This window comes from Coenobita brevimanus, chromosome 67 (genome assembly GCF_032717465.1).
Source record: "Coenobita brevimanus isolate Jiangsu-jjx chromosome 67, ASM3271746v2, whole genome shotgun sequence".
NCBI lineage: Eukaryota > Metazoa > Arthropoda > Malacostraca > Decapoda > Coenobitidae > Coenobita > Coenobita brevimanus.
Window position 1 is genome coordinate 7,518,646 of NC_137020.1, and position 17,712 is coordinate 7,536,357.

The 17,712-nt window shown below is 44.8% G+C and overlaps 1 protein-coding gene across 1 annotated transcript in view; it reads right to left on the reverse strand.

Annotated features, from left to right (window-relative positions):
• Positions 1-17,712, reverse strand: part of LOC145405506 (neural cell adhesion molecule 2-like) — a 119,447-nt gene that overhangs the window by 62,438 nt on the left and 39,297 nt on the right. The window contains exons 4-7 of the mRNA XM_080276852.1: positions 10,764-10,917; positions 4,325-4,481; positions 3,149-3,285; positions 1,641-1,753 (exon numbers count right to left, since the gene is read on the reverse strand). Coding sequence (XP_080132978.1) covers positions 1,641-1,753; positions 3,149-3,285; positions 4,325-4,481; positions 10,764-10,917 — 561 coding nt within the window. The remainder of the gene's footprint in view (positions 1-1,640; positions 1,754-3,148; positions 3,286-4,324; positions 4,482-10,763; positions 10,918-17,712) is intronic.

Here is a 17,712-nt window from a genome sequence, read left to right on the forward strand (position 1 = left end):
GAATCCCAATCCTTTAACCACTTTAGCCACTTCTTCCTCTTTTCCTCCACTGCTCTCTTAACCTCCTCATCCCACCATGCCGTACCCTTCCTTTTTGTTGATACTCTTGCCACACCACACACCACTTTAGCATTCCTAACTATGCAATCCCTATACCATTTCACAGGCTGTCAAGATCCATTTCATTCCAGTTCACTGATTCTAACTCGTCCTCTACTTTGGTCCTATAATCATCTGCCATTTCTTTGATCCTCAGCTTCTCAACTTTCAGTCTTTCTCCCTGACTGCTCCTCTCTCTCTTGATCCACCTCACTCCTTTCAGCTTGATCTTCCATACCACGATCATATGATGTGACAGATCTCCACATAATCCCCTCACAGCCCTCGTATCAGCAACCATTCCCATCATCGACCTCTCTACAATCACGTAATCAATCAGACTTCTTTCAACACAATCCCCGTTTCCTCTATACCATGTATATTTACGTGCATCTTTGTGTTCGAAATATGAATTGCTAATGCACAACCTCCTCTCCCGACACATATCCTTTAGTCGATTCCCATTATCATTTTCCCCTGGTACTCCATAACAACCTATTACATCATCCTCAGGACCAGTGCCTACAATTCCATTCAAATCCCCCATCACGATCAGTTAAAGGTCCTGGGCATTTCTCCCACTACTTTACGCAGCTCATCCCAAAACCTGTCTTTCTCTCTCTCTCACTCCTGTCCTCACACGGTGCATATGCTACAATCACTGCCACTTTCACCTTCTCAAACTTGAACTTGACATACATTCACCTTGAGCTGACACATTTGTAGTCTCTCATTCCACTCTGCCACACCTTACTCATCAACAAAGCAACTCCTTCCTTACATCTTCCTCTCCCATTCATTCCCGATTTTACACATTTCACACCCTCCCACTCCACTTTGCACCCTTTCATCTTCATTTCACACAATGCCACCACAGCATATCTCGCACTCTTGAACACATTCACTACTTCCACACTCTTGCTCTCCTCATTCACACCTCTCACATTCCACATGGCCACGCGAGTCTGCCCATTTGGCTGGGGCCCCAGGCAGGTATCAGGTCCTCTGAGGATCTCTGAAACGACTGCCATGACTTAGTGATTTTGGATAGGGGAATCTGGGGGACACTGAACCCTGCCAGAAACCCCTGTTATATGGTTACTACCCAGCATAGTAAATGGTTTCCTGGGTACAGGAAACCCTTTGGCTTGTCACTCAATGCAGAGCTCATATGGTATCACTCATGATTCATAGAATTGTTCTAATCCTTCATTTATATAAAATGGTCCTGGTGTTCCTCAGGTATCTCGCCTTCTATTAATCCTCTCCCTCTTTTACATCAGTGTCCTTCTGAAACATATGACTAACCCTGTTCACTCCTGCGTTTTCTGGGAAGTGTCAACACGAGATTATTACGGTCAGAATTATGTTATTAGGCCCCACATCTCTAGGTTCTTAAGTCAGCACATGTGTAAGAAAATGTGGGTGAGTGAGTGATTAAATCGACATTACCTAAAGAAGAAACCTCGCCTGAGAGCAGCCACTGTTCCCAGGCAAATATTTAATAAGAAGTGTGAGAATGAATGGGAGTGAAGCATTACCTGAAGTAGGAAGCTCTGTCTAAAGCCACCATCGTCACCGGGCAGACATTTGAGGTGTAGGGAGGTGAGAGCCACATTCAGAACCTGGCAGTGCTGGGGCGGTTCTGGTTTACCTGAACAAAATACAAGAAAAAACAATTAAACTGTTCATTATGAGGTGCCTTCAGGACACTGAAAATGAATTTCTAAGATAAATTATAACTGAACAATGGTGGAAACTGCAATTGCAGATGAAAAATAAGGAAGTGAAATACGGCCACTACCTACCAAGCCACATTTTAACCTTGCTACTCACGGACGCACCAGTTAGAAATCCGTTTTCGTTTCATCCTTTTTCTCCATCACAAACTGCTAAATCAGGGCAATGAAGAGAAGGGTGATATCCCACTACTCCAAGTCAGTCACCTGCTGGTGTAACCTAACTTTTGTAACTTACATAGCCAGTCACTCACTTCCTGTCAACAACTGGACTCACCAGCAGGCCTCGTATATATATTTGTTCAGTCGCTGTAGGTCAACTTCAGTCATTTACTGGAGGAGATAATCTTCTGTCACCCATTAAAGTCACTGTCTGTCCCATTAGCCATCACTTCTTCAACGAATATTGAGAAAGTATTGGAAAGGGTACAGACATCTCATCTGACAAATACCTGGAGAGAGGCCAAACGTAGGGGTATTTATGGTATATCTCCACCCCCAGCCTACCAGGTCATTTTGACTAGGTGCTGGGACGCCATGTTAAAAACTGAAGAAAATGAAAACAGAATGTGGTGTGTACTGTGGAAATAGTTTGGTGAAAACAGAAAAAATGCTAATGAGAGTACGCTCAACTTACTGGCTTCCTTCAACCTCTGTCTCTTTGCCGCACCATTGCATCTTTATCTCTTTTCTTTCGCTACTTCAATGGTCACTGCTCCTTTGAACTGTCTGTTTGCATCCCTCCATCACTACGGCTGGCGCATAGCATCCGTCTAGCAACAAACTCTCATCTCTTTTCTGTCTAACTCTCTAATGCAAGAGTTAACCGTTACTCCCAGTCCTTCAAGAATGCAGGGAATCAACTCTGGAACTGTCTCCCTCTGTCTGTATTTCCTAGTGCCTATGATCTCCAGTCTTTCAAATGCAGAGTGTCCAGGCATCTTGAACTGAAAGGATCTTGACTTTGGCTCTCTGTTATCTTGTTTTTGCTTTTTTCTTGGAGGGAACAATTTGTGGGCCCCTGGCCTTTGGTTCCTTCTTTCTTGGATACAAAAAAATACATTTCATGCTATTGCAACCTTAATAAATGTCAGTTAGGAAGAAGGTCAGCAGCTGAGTCCTAAGGATTAAAAAAAAAAAGGGAACTCTTGCTCTCCCTGTTATCAACTTTTCATTCATGTTCCCTGTTACCTGTTTTCCATCCACCTCGAGACAGAGAGAGAGAGAGAGAGAGAGAGAGAATGTGTCTAATATTCCTAACTGTTTCTATAAAATAGAGAGAGAGAGAGAGAGAGAGAGATTGATCTCACCAGCAGGCATGATGTGAAACACACAGGGGTGACTCTGGAGGCCCACACTGTTGTTGGCCCAGCACAGCAGCGTGCCGTAGTCCAGCTCAGTCATTGGCGTGTAGTTCAGCCGAGATTCTGTCTTCACCACCACGAACCTGTTACATCGTAAAACTGGAATTTTTTCCTCCTCTTCCTGATGTACTTCTTATCTTAGTGAACCTACCACTGAACTGTTTTTTCAACTTGATTAAACCGTAGTAGGGAAGGGGGTAACTAAGAGTAAATCTAACCCCTCCATATATATAAAAAAAAAAAAATTATAAAGTTGTCAGGCGATAATAATAATAATAATACTCATAATAATAATAATAATAATAATAAATACGAAAATACGCAATCCAAAGCAATGGGTTCGTTATCCTTTGTATATTTTGCGATACGGACTTACATAACACCAGAGCTGCTGGATATGAGAGTAACAAAACAATATATTCTTTTCCGCTGACGATGTGGAAAGTGTCATTCAATATAGATTTTAATAGAAAGGAATGACAAAGTACTTTTTTTTTTTTAATGCATACTAATGTGTCAGGAGATCACATTAATATTACTCATATATGTAACCGGGAGTAGCCTTTCCTTCATGGCCTCACTCCTGCATGGAACTGGGCATTTGTGTTACAGGCGATATATGGATAACCCTTTCATGACATTCAATAAACGGGGAATTATGTTTATGTTTGCTAGACATATACTGTACATTTCGTAAGGACTAGTTTTCATATGTTTTAGTTCTTAGGTACACAATTCACTGACCTGTAACTTAAAATCAGCGCTGAATAGCTCTTATTCTATAAGAATCTGCCTTTCCTAACTGCTTGGCACCTCACCAACTCCCCAACCCCATCCCTTGTCTGATGAAACCCCTAAATTCTTTTACAAAAATAGCAGGAATCAGTTATCAGTCTTACTATACATTCTGCTGGGACTGACAGGCCGGTGGCAACAAAACTACACAGAGAGGTTATACTCATGTGAGGAAAGTAGGCTACTACAGTGAAATACTAGTTTCCATGTGGTCAGCCAACACAGAACCCCGGAAACCCGGTGATGTTCATTTCATACAATTTTTGATACCAGAAGAAAAACCAAAATGGTCATTTAATAATTATAGAGATGAATGGTTGATTTAACCTTCCATGTGGGACGTCTATGGCCTCTGCAGTGTTGTTGAAGGTCCAGTGGAAGGTGACCTGAGGAGGGTTGGCATCCACCCTACACGACACCTCGGCGTTCTCCTGTCTCGCCACTGAATATCGGGTCTTCTCATGTTCACCGCACACTGGCGCATCTGTCCCCACAAAATTATCATCAGCATCTTTATCATTATCTGCTCTGAATAATTTTATGGTTTACCTGAGAAGTAGAATGTTTGGATTTTACTTGCATTCTGCGGCATGAACAGAGACGGAATATATGTTATTTCTTGAGCAGCATAATATGTTCCGTCCCCATCCATGCGTGAAAAGGTTAAAGTTGAGTTAAAGCTGTCACATTCCCCAGTCAGAATTTAACACTTCTGGGTATAACTCTTCTATTTGAACACTCCACAATATAATGTCAAGACATATTATTAGTACTGATACTTAAACAACTTGCAGGGTTTAGTTGATACTGGTGAGAGAAAAAACACTAGTTACTTTATCAGAAGAGAAATTAAACTTTGTTACAGTAAAACGGTCACTTTGACAGAAACCAACTCTTGCTACTGCCTCGGTGTGGGAGATAGAACACAGTTTATACCAGCTCAAACCCATTTGCATGATGTTTGGCCAATATACACAACTACCTTTCTGGCCTGGAGCGGTGACGTCTTAGCCGTGGGTCTATCCCCCAGAGGCTATCGAAGAGAAGAGGAGGACATCATGGGGGCCAAACCACCACAAACCTCCCGGCCCCTCAAGGGGCCCGAGTACCTGGGAGTGGCTTCGGTCGCCTGGGCACGTACAATATCTATCAACACAACATATACAGGAACACCGTTTTTTCTACATAGAGAAATGACTTCCCTGCGATCATTTCTCGACGACTTCTTCTAGCCAGGGACATTGAAAGCAATCCAGGACCCACCAACAAATACATATGTCCAACATGCTCAAAACCTATCATGTCGAGCCGACAGACAAAGGGTTCAGTTCGGCGCAATTCCTGCAAGAACTGGACTCATTACACCTGCACAACACTTGCATCCAGAATACATTACACAAACACCTGGATCTGCTCCTTATGCTCCTTCCCCCACCCACTAATCCCCCCACCAACCCTACTCCTACTTCCTTCACACCTCCTCAGCCCAACCCATCAATTCTTCCCACACCATCCAATCCCCCAACCCCTCCCATTCCAACCCATCCTAATCCACCCCAACCCTTACCTCCATCACAACCTTCTCCTACCCCTTCCCCTCCACCCACACCACCACCTCACCCCATGCCGCAGCAGCCAACGCACATCGCACACACAACATAAACATCCTTCAGTTAAACCTAGATGGCATAAACACCAAAAACAAGAACTCACACAATTCATCAAACAACAAAACATACACATTGCCATCCTACAAGAAATAAAACTACACAGAGCACAGAAAACACCTACATTTCATAACTTCACCACCATTCGACAAGACCAGGCCGACAGCGGTGGTGGTGGACTCATCACCCTGGTAGACAAATCCATTCCCTTCTCAGATACCAGTGTGCACACAAAGTCACTTCTCCCCCCACATGACACCACAACAGAAATACAATCAATTAAAATATGCACTGGTAACAAATCACATATAACAATCGCCAACACATACAACCCCCCCCCCAGTCATCCCTCAGAGTACTGCACAATTACTCTCCACAAATACACCACATCACTAACATACCAACATCATCCTCGGTGGTGACTTCAACGCCAGGGCGTCGGCCTGGCATGTCAACAACCCTGACACGGACAAAGGGCTGGTTCTACATCCCAGACAGATCATCTTTTCAAACTGAACAATTTACATCAACATACCCATATCCCACACCAAGCCCTCTTCTTCCCATCATCCCCAGACATCACCTTCTGCTCCCCAAACCTCGCTCCCACTACATCCTGGGGAGTGGTCAAAACCCTTGGTTCTGATCACCTTCCAATCATCATCACTACCAAAACCAGAATCATCCCAGCTGGCCACAGACACACATACACTAATTATAAGAGAGCCAACTGGGAGGCCTTCACAAGTGAAACAGAACAACATTTCGAAACACTAAACAATACACCCATCACAGACATCAACACCGCTGTGCACACTTTCAACACAGTTATATAAAAGGCAGACAAAAGATACATCTCTAGATGCAACAGAAGGAGACACAACCCCAACTTCACACCAGAAATTCAAGGCCTCATCAGACAACGGGACACACTACGACACTCCCCAACACCCCATACAGAAGACACCGTACGACAAATACAAGAACTCTAACACTCAATTAAACAAATTATCGGAACAGCAAACACTAAACTGGAATAATTATCTCCAAACACTTGGTCACAAAACAAACACCAGTAAACTCTACAAAACACTAAACAGTACCACACTCTCCAACAGCAACACTACACAATCACATGCTGCCATCACAACAACAGACACCATACCTTCAAACAAACAACAAGCAAACACTCTCATCAATCACTATACACATGTCAGCCATCTAAAGCCCCACTGCGACGACCGACTTATCATCCGACGTAAGAGACAGTTCCCAACAGACCCAGACTAACCAACTTTCACTTACAACCAGACGAAGCACATCATTAGCAACCTTAAGCACTCATCTGCCTGTGGACCAGACAACATAAGCAACATTCACTTTAAACACCTTGGACCACAAGGCATACAAACACCCACCAACATATCAAACTACAGCTACTCACACAACATAATATCCAACATCTGGAAGCATGGCATTATCATTACTATCCCTAAACCCAACAAAGACCCCACATTACCTTTCTCACACCGCCCCATCACACTCCTCTGCCCCCCTCTAAAGTCACTGAACGACTGGTACTACAACTGGTCACACCTCACATGCCCCTAGCCCAATCACAACATGGCTGTAGGCCACTACCCTCCACAAACACCCTTCTTACAGACTTTACACAGGCAGTTTTTGAGGGCATGCATTCAGCTAGGCCACAACACAGAACACTTCTAGTCACACTAGACATTAGCAAAGCTTTTGATGCCATCCCCCCCCCCACAAACAAAATACTCAACACAACCATGCATAATAACACAAAAAGATGGTTGGGAAACTACTTAGCAGGCAGATGTGCACATGTTACATTTGCCGGTCAGTCTTCGAACATCAGAAACTTCACAAATGGTGTCCCCCAAGGATCTGTTTTGTCCCCTACACTCTTTAACCTATACATGCACAATATACCCACACCCCACACACCACAGATACACATAGCTTCCTATGGAGATGATATAACATGTACACACCAAAATGCAGACACAGCTGCACACATCCTCCAACCTTACCTCAACACACTGCACGAATGGTTCATTACAAACAGGCTCAAAATAGCCCCAGCCAAATCTACAGTGACCCTTCTCACAAACTGGACAGCAGAACACAGTCACATCCCACACCTCATTATAAACAACACTCCCCCACGACACATAAACACATGCAAAATCCTTGGTGTAACATACATCAATGTCATTTAAACAACACATCACAAACATTAAAAATAAAATAATACCAAGACTCAATGCCTTGAGGTCAGTTGCCCATAAAACATTCGGACATGGGGAGGCGGTGGTTCGATCAGTAGAGAGGTGGCCTGCGGTTCCACCGGATCCAAGTTCAAATCCCTGCTGGGGCAGGGAACAGTTTAAGGATTTGAATTTCATGTAAAGCAGACTTTACCAATCTACCAGAAGACCCGCCGACATGTCGTAAAAATACCCCCACTAATACCAATACACCAGTCCTGTATGAGACAGCCCTAGCATATATTCAATATGGACGGTGGGTGTTAGTGCCGAAGTGGTGACATGTAGAGGTGTATGGTATGTAGGAGAACTACTGGGCCTTGGAAGCAGGCAGTGAAGCCTATGCCCAGAGTCAATCACATAAAAAAAAAAGAAGAAACCACCACCACAATATACAAACAATATTATACGTTCAGTGATGAATTATGCAAGCCCTGCTTGGGCTCCTAACCTCACTAAAGCACACTACAACACTCTACAGACCATACAGAACAAGGCCCTAAAATAATCACAGGCTGCACGGCTACTACATCCACCGACCACCTACAATACATCAAGTAACCAAAGTCCTCAAAGTCAAGGATCACCTAGACATGAGAGGCACCCAAATTCTTGCTGCAGCCTTCACAAACCCACAACACCCAGTACACTACATGGCAGCACATCCATACGCACCAAGGAATTTCAAAACAACACCCAGCACACGATATCATACACAAATATTGTCATCCCTCCCCCTTGCCCGCCTCAGACCAGCCTCCAGAATCATATCCATACTCAAATCACTCGCCGCTCCATTCAGTCACTTAAAGACTACACACAGCTGCATGCACGGCCTCCTGATATCCACCCTCTGAAGCCTATCTCCCTCGTGAGGACAGGGTCCACCTGGCCAGGCTGAGATGTGGTCATCATCCAGCCCTCTTAAGTTACCAGAAGAGGCTGGATGACTCTGTCACTGATGCCTGCCCAGGATGGAACACAGCACCCCATACTATTCAAGCACATTATGGAAGACTGCGTTGCACACAATCACCTACGCCAACAACACAAAACACACTCCTTGAGAGCTCTGTGGGAAAGCTCGGTCTTGGCCATGGCCTTCCTTTGGGACTCGGGGCTGTTTGGCCAGACTGCCTAGGCAACAACTACTACTACTAAAACTATTGCCTCATTTTATAATTTTTTACTCTCTCTCTCTGTACCCTACCTCGCCCCACCTTGGGTTACCCCCCTTTGGGTTTTGAAACGAGATCTGGATGATGATAATGATGATGATGATGATGATGATGATAGGCTATACAAATACTTTCGGGAAATGAACAAGATTGGGTGGAAATCATAGCATCAATCTTGAGGTGTATAGAGGGGATGGGAGGTAGGGGGGGGGGACGTGTTGGGATAGGTTAAACTTCCATCACACCACCATCACACCACTGATGTATTTCCGTAACACGGCCCAGGGAACAGTGTTTGCACTGAGACTTTAAAACTGCATCAGAGAACTGGATCCTGTTTACCAGAATAATCTAAAGAGGCATTGGTATGGGGAGTGTGGATTTGCTGCCTGATGGAACACCCAATAGGCTTTCTGATGTATATATGAGAAATACGTCAGCAGAGGAGGTGGAGTGTCCGGATATGATGTCTGATGAGGTTATCTACACAGGATGTGATGTTTAGGACTTCTGACAGATGTTTCATTACTCTCAGGCATATCTCGTTTTATCTGCATACTAAGCTTGTGATTCGGACGGTAATGCCTTAGATGGGACTTTATCAGAGAAACTTGGCCCAGCTGGCACATCATGGCTGCCGAATTTGCGATTATTGCCTTTTTCGTATTCTTGCAGAACACTGACGTGAGTCACAAGACGACCTGCTGCCCCCTGAATTCCTCTATAAATTAAATTGGTGCGAGCATCGACAGGTGTGGTGGTAGGACACAGGTACAGTTGAGAAAAGTCCCATGTTATACACTAGCACACCACTTTGACCCGCTGGGTGAGACATGTGCAACTGAAATAGTAACTAGATACTCACCTTTCTGGTGAGTGTATACTAGATGTGGGAATGACAGAAAGACCGCGGGATCCTTCAGTTATTACACTGCTCCTCACAAAACCTCACTCCTGTTACACAGTTACCAGAGTATCAGATTGCTGCCTCTGGCCTTTGTCTCACGTGTAGAGTTAATATAAGAAAGTTATTCAGCCTAATGGTTTACTGCTAAAAACCCAGCAGTGACAGATTTTCTGACAGTCCGACCATCGACAAAATTCTGCTTCATTTCTGTGCTTCTGCTGGGTGTCTGAGGGTAACGCTTCTCTCCTTCTTTCCTAGAGACTTAACACTGTTGTGGCGGCTGATACGATGGTAATGGCAGAAGAAGGAGGAGGAGGAGGAGGAGGAATAGGAAATCTATATTGATGATGATGATGATGATGATGATGACGTCAGCAAATAGAGGAAATGATCACACTTGATGTCCCTGTAGTGAAAGATGTAGGACAGCAGTGCAAATTTCAGGCATGCTTACAATGGACGTCCATGTAGTTACAGGGCTTACCTGAAAAGCATCACACATCCTCACACTGGACGTCCTTGTTGTCATTAGACTTACCAGACAAGCGTCATTTTTGAGCTACTCTTTACTGAAGTGGTAAATTGCATATTGGCAGAAGCTTGCACATGACGTCCACTTAGTGAGAAAGAGAAGATAACTGCACAAGCTTCATACAATTTCATGCTTGATGTCCTATTATTAGTGATGTGACAACCTGCAAACTGACACCTGCTCACACTGTACGTCGAGGTGGAGTGGCGTGGATGGAGTGGTTGCTCGCGTATTGGTGGCATGGCAGGTGTAGTCCCCTCCTCTGTCCCGGTCCACGCCTTGAACCACCAGCGACAGGTTGGACACAAACACACCTGATCCTCCTCTCACTTCAACACCCTGATGATAGTAAGCAAGTTCATCGCTCACGTCTACAAATAGTACAATAATTTAGCATTAACCCTTTGTCTGTGAATTATTTACCTGGTGCATTATCTCAGCTTCTGGCAGACTTATGTAATGATAAAGTGACCTAGAGCAACAACAATAACAACAAGGTCAAACAGCAAGATAATCCTCATTTTGGACAATTATGAAGAACTTCGAAACTGATGCCAACTTGCTCCGAAGTATTATTTAGCTTACAGATACCTCAGTCTGGTGGTTAAAAAAATGAATGACAGAGTAAACATCCCTCTCTGCCGTATGTCCATAGTCTTGCGATAGCAAAAATAAAAGATATGCAACATAATAGTCAATATATAGCCTATGGGGTGTCCAGTTACTCAAAATTACCGTTATCATGATCATCACCACCGCCTTCATCTTAACCTTTGCCTCTCCAATTCTGTGTATTTGATCATCACTGTACTAAGACTGATAATAGAGTGGACCAATAAATTTGTTGCTGTTTGTTTCATTTTCCAGTACTTGCACTCTACCAAACCTTCATCCCATCCCGATCCCTACTCCTCCTCTTCTCTTCTCCCCTCCATTCCCGTTCCATCCCTCTTCTGTCTCTTCCTGTTGCTTCCCCTCCCCTCCCCTCCTAACCTCTCTTTAGCTCCATCCCCTCAGCTCCTTCCCTGTCCCTTTCCCTAAACTCCTTCCTCATTACCTCTCTTCTCTTCTCCTCTCCCTAAACTCCATTCTCATTACCTCCCTTCTCCTCTTCTGCCCTCCCTCCCATTTCTTCTTACTCATGTTACCTCATCTTCTTCCCTTCCCCACTCTTCCATTTCCTTCTCGTCCCCTGACTTCTTTTCTTTTCTCTTCTCTTAACTGATGACCTCCGAAAGTTTCCTAGTAGTGAGTAAAATTACGAGTATGTGGCATTAACCCCTTAACTGCGGGGTGTCATTTTCGTGACGCACAGGAGCAAGGAATCATACCGTGGGGGGTCAGTTTTGTGATTCTGTGTTATTTTCAATTCGCCCAGGCTTTCAAGTGGTGGCTTTCATCATCTGTCAGTACTGCCAGTGTCCAGCTATAGTCAGCACTGCTAATGTCATCTGTACTCCCATCTGTTGTTGACAATTTAGCCATTTTTCCCCTGTCCTTGACTCCTCTCCTGACCTCCCCTCCATTACCCTCTCCTCTTGCCTGCCCAGCCACGCCGTGCTACATAAATCCTGCCCGGATTTTCCCACTCATTTCATCCATTGAAATGTGCCCTATGCCCTATTCTTATACAAAATAATATATTTAAAAAAGAGAAACGGTAACTGATACTGCCATACACCTGGAATGGGCTAATTATCACCTGGTAACACCCCACGTGCACTCGTTCACTAATTTTCCCTGTTTATTTCCCCATGAAATATGCCGTATGACCTATTCTCATAATAAAATATATATAAGAAAGGAAGGGAGAAGCCTAAGTGATATTTATATTCACCTGGAACTACCTAATTTATTATATATTGTCTAGATTTCCTGCCAATCATTTCACAGCATATAATTTAGCAGCTCTCACCATGCTGACACTGTCAACCTGCCCTGGCCATCATTCAGTTTACTGTCGTCTTTCAAGGTGAAACCATGTCGGATTCGTGTCCCTCCATTTCGGCAGCTTCTGAGCCCACTGCAAAGAGCCCTGTGACCTCTACCCCTACTAAACCTCGTGTGGGAAGGGGTAAAGGACTAAGTGACTCTGCTGTGGAACCTGAACTGGCTAATTTATCCATGATAATGATGGACAGTGACTATGATCTTTCTGGTGAATCATGTGATGAGCCAGTGGAGGAAATGGTGACATAAACTCCCAGTACGAGTGCTTCAGTGTCCCAAGTTCATCCCAGCTCCAAGGGAAAGGAGCCCTTAGTTACTGCAAGTGACAGTGCATAACATAATGTAAATAAAATAGAAATATAAACAATGTAAAATAGAAAATGTAAAAGGAAATGTAAATAATTACTAATATAAGACTGAGTATAAATACTTGGAATAATGACAGTGAAAGTGAAAGCTTCGCTCTCTACTTTAGTTTACTAAACGAGAAAGTGAATGCCTGGAGTGAAAATAAACTACTAGTAGTGAAGAAAACTTATGGATAAATATTGTATATATAAATAAGTGTAATAAAGTACTAGGATTATAAAGTGTGAGTGTGTTTATAATATTTTTATTTGTGAGGTAAAAGGAACCAAAGGCCGTGAGCCCACAATTATTGTTCCTTCCAAGAGAAAAACAAAATACAAGAGAGAGCCAAATTCAGGATCTGATCATTTCAAGATGCCTGGACACACTGCGTTTGAAAGACTGGAGATCATAGGAAGCAGGAAATACAGACAGAGGGAGACAATTCCAGAGTTGACCTGTTGCATATATCAAGGACTGGGAGTAACGGTTAACTCTTGCATTAGAGAGCAGGACAGAAAAGGGATGAGAGTTTGCTGCTAGACGGGTGCTCTGCACCTGTCATAGAGGTGCAGGAATACATGCAGACAGATCAGAGGAGCAGTGACCACTGAAGTAGCGATAGAAAAGAGATAAAGATGCAACAGTGCGGTGAAGAGACAGAGGTTGGAGGGAGTCAGTAAGAGGAGGAGAGTTAATTAGACGAAATGCCTTTGACTCCACCCTATTGAGAACAGCTGTATGTGGGAAGCCTCCCCACACATGAGAGTTGTATTCCACACAGGGGCGGATAAAACCTATGTATGGAGTCAACAACTGTGCAGGGGTAAAGAAAGAACAGAGTCAGCTTAACACACCTAATCTCTTGGAAGCAGATTTTACAAGAGATGTGATATGATCTTTCCAAGATAAGTCCTGAGTAAATGAAACCCCAAGCATGTTCAAGGACGATGCAAGATTTAGCTGAATATTATTAACCCAAGGTGTCCCGTCAATGTATCACTACGTTGCAACATTATGTAATTGGCAGTCCTGTCGACGTACTGGTACATCGTGCAATTGCTAGGTTCATAATTTTCACAATTTTCAAATCTCGCAGCTTGATTTTTGGTACATAGGGTCGCGCGACCTTCCCGTAACTGCCACCAGGTGGGGACACTCGGTGACCCCGCGCGACCCGCGCTTACCCTCGTGTCGGTCACTCACCTGTTAGCAGTGACCCAGGTCAGACATGGCGCACAAAGGTCTCTTGGAGGACGAAATCCAAGCCGCCCTCGACGCCTTCACAGGCGACAGTGATTCTCCACTCGATGACGAGGTGGTGGACAAAGATTATGTCCAACCAGAGGAGGAGGAAACAAGCAGCAGTGATGAGGAGGTCCCGTCCCCCAGGAAGTGGCACTACTTAACATATCGTGCTGCTAGAGAGGGCCAGCCTGCACCAAAGCAGCGTGCAACCACCTCCAGGCAGCCCCTACGTGATGTGGAGCCCGATTTCGAGGACGAGGACAAGGACGAGGATGAGGATGGAGCCGTGGGACGTGCTGCCATGTGGTACGGCCGCAATATTATCACTCATCGCGGCCCCGAGCACATAGCACGTTGCCCTAGCAGGTATGGGCCTAGTCTTTTTTTGGGGAGGGCGGAAGTGGTGTGGAGGGAGTCGGGAGTGAAATCGAAAGTTCTGGGGCGACAATTGAAAGTGAGAGTGGCGGGAGTGAGTCATCACTCTCCCATGGTGGTGTGAGGCGGCAGGGCGTATCACGTGGGGCAGTGAGGGTGCGTGATGAATCAGTGGTGTGGTGATGGAGGGGGAAGGTGAAGAGTAACCACTCCCCAGCACATCTTATACTCCCCAGTATTCCCAGACTTCCTCCCAGCAGCCCCCTGATGTTCCCCAAGGCCGTAAGGTTAAGTGAAAGGGGAAGGGTAAAGGCCGAGGGAAGAGGAGTGCGAGTGGAGCTGTTCCTCCCCAACCTCCCCCACCAGCATCTCCTCCTCACCCTGACGAAGGCGACAATGGGGATGATGGGGGAGAGGGTTATATGAATTGGAATTGGGAGGATGGCAGTGATTTTTCTGCGATCATTCACCCCTTCACTGAGCAGTGGTGTGCTGGCTGCACAGCTTCAGGAATTCACCCTAGTTCCACTAGTTCCACGCCAGTGGCGTGAGAGTGAAAGACTTGGCACAAGAAGTAGGCATTCCATCACTTATGACTACCCTGTGTCCCTTGTAGAAATATTTTTGTCTTTTGCCCTGGTACTTTTGATGGTTATTGTACGAAAAAACAGAATTCCGGCATACTGGACAAGGGACCCTATCACGCAGACACCAATATTTGGCAAAATTATGTGCTGTAATCGGTTTCAACAAATTCTAAGTCGCCTTCACTTCTACGATGCTGATGATCCTGCAAATGCAAATGACACAAGTAACATGAGGCGAATTAGGTTGGTTTTTGATCACCTACGGCAAACATTCCATTCCTCATTTTATCCCTATAGAGACCTTGTCATAGACGAGAGTCTCGTGTTGTGGAGAGGCAATATTTCCTTTCGGCAGTACATACCAAGCAAAAGGCACCATTTGGGGTTCAAGATCTTTGATATGTGTGACTGTATGACTGGTTATGTGCAAGACATAGTCTTGTACACCGATGCATGGACAGACATAATAGAGGATCGGAGTATTGGACTGTCTGGAGCAGTGGTAAAGACAATGATTGAAGACTACCTTCATCGTGGTCATGTCCTTTACTTGGATAACTGGTACACTAGCCCTCTTCTCGCTCGTTATCTACACAGGCATGACACGGGAATATGTGGTATCGTCAAGGTGAACCGGGGTCACATGGTCAAGGTGGGGCGGAAACTAGAAAAAAATGAAGTGGTATTCTTTCAGGCTAACAATATCCTAGCAACAGTGTGGAACCACAACAGAGAAGTCAACCTACTGTCCACGGTTCACTGCCCCTTGATGTACTGTACAGAGTCCGTGGATTACCGCAGCGAGAGGAGGCGCCACATCTGGAAACCTGAGTGTGTCCTTGATTACAACATCAACATGTGCCTGGTGGACCAGTCAGACTCCATGATATCCACTGTCGAGTGTGCCAGGACCACGATGAAGTGGTACAAAAAGCTATTCTTTCATCTGCTAGATATATCTATCTATCTATCTATAGCCCGACGCCCTAATCCCGCAAAGGGTGGCCACAGACAAAACGCCTCCAAGTCGTTCTGTCACCCACCATTTGACCACCCTCCCCCCAACTCACCCCCCTCCCTCATATACCTCTCAACTCCATCCCTCCACCTCATCCTTGGTCTACCCCTCCCTCTCCCTTCCTCCACCTCACCTACATACACCCTCTTAGGCAGTCTTTCATTCTCCATTCTCTCCACATGTCCAAACCACTTCAGTGCATTTCCCCTAATCTTCTCAGCCACGTCCATATCCACCCCACAACGTTCCTTCACTTCTTCATTCGTCAACCTGTCCCTCCATGTCACTCCACATGCTTCTCTCAAGTAACTCATTTCCATTGCTCTCACTCTTGACTTGTTCCTTTCTTGCAAGGTCCACGCCTTGCTTCCATACGTCAGAGTAGGGATCACAATACTATCATGCAGTGACTTCTTAACTTCCATACAGTACTCACCTCCCTATTTCTCATCACTGCTTTCAGTGAACCAACCTTCCTTCCCTGCTGTACCCTTTCATGCACTTCATCCCCCAAAGTTCCATCCTTACTCATCACACTACCCAAGTACTTGAATGCACTCACATTCTCCATATCCTCACCATCCAACCTCACTGTACATTCTGTGACTTCATTCATCTCAAACACCATAACTTTCCTTTTGTTTACATCAACTTTCAGCTTCCTCCTCCTACACACTGTCCCAAATTCATTCACCAAACCTTGCAGCTCCCATTCATCTTCACTCAACAATACTGTATCATCAGCAAGCAGCAACACCAGAATCTTCCAAATCTCACCCTCATTCATTAGAGCCACCCCCCACATCCACTGTCCTACCTTGCACCTCCTTTACAACTCCATCCATGTATGTATTAAACAGCCATGGAGACATCACACAACCCTGTTTCACTCCCACACTGAGATCAAAGAACTCACTCAACTCACCATCCACTCACTTCGTAGCCCTAGCTCCTTTGTACATACTCTTCACAGCACTCAACAATTTCCCCTTCACTCCATATATCTCAATACCTTCCACATACCTTGCCTATCTATTCTATCATAAGCCTTCTCCAAGTCCATGAAGGCAGCATACACTTTCTTTCCCTTCTCTAGATACTTCTCCACTAAATGTCTTAGAACAAATATATGATCTACACACCCTTTTCACTTCCTAAATCCTCCTTGTTCTTCTCCAACTAGCTCCTCTGTCATATGCTTAACCCAATCAATGAGTATTCTACCATATATTTTACCAGTCACACTATGAAGGCAAATACCCCTATGGTTACTACATACTTCTCTCTCCCCTTTTGCTTTGTATAATGGAACAATTATACCTGATTTCCAGTCCTCTGGAACCCTTCCCTCTTCCCAAGCCAATCTACACAACATCCATATCCACTCCACAACAATCTCATCCCCAAACCTCAGCATTTCACCACACACTCCATCAATTCCTGGGGCCTTTCCCAACTTGATCTTCTTCATTGCTTCCACTACTTCCGCCCTACTGATCTCTTCCTCCCTCCTCTTATCTCTTCTTCTCCCAGTCATTCCCCAACCACTTATACTCGCACTGCTCTCACTTTCTACATTCAACAAATCTTCAAAGTGCTCCTTCCATC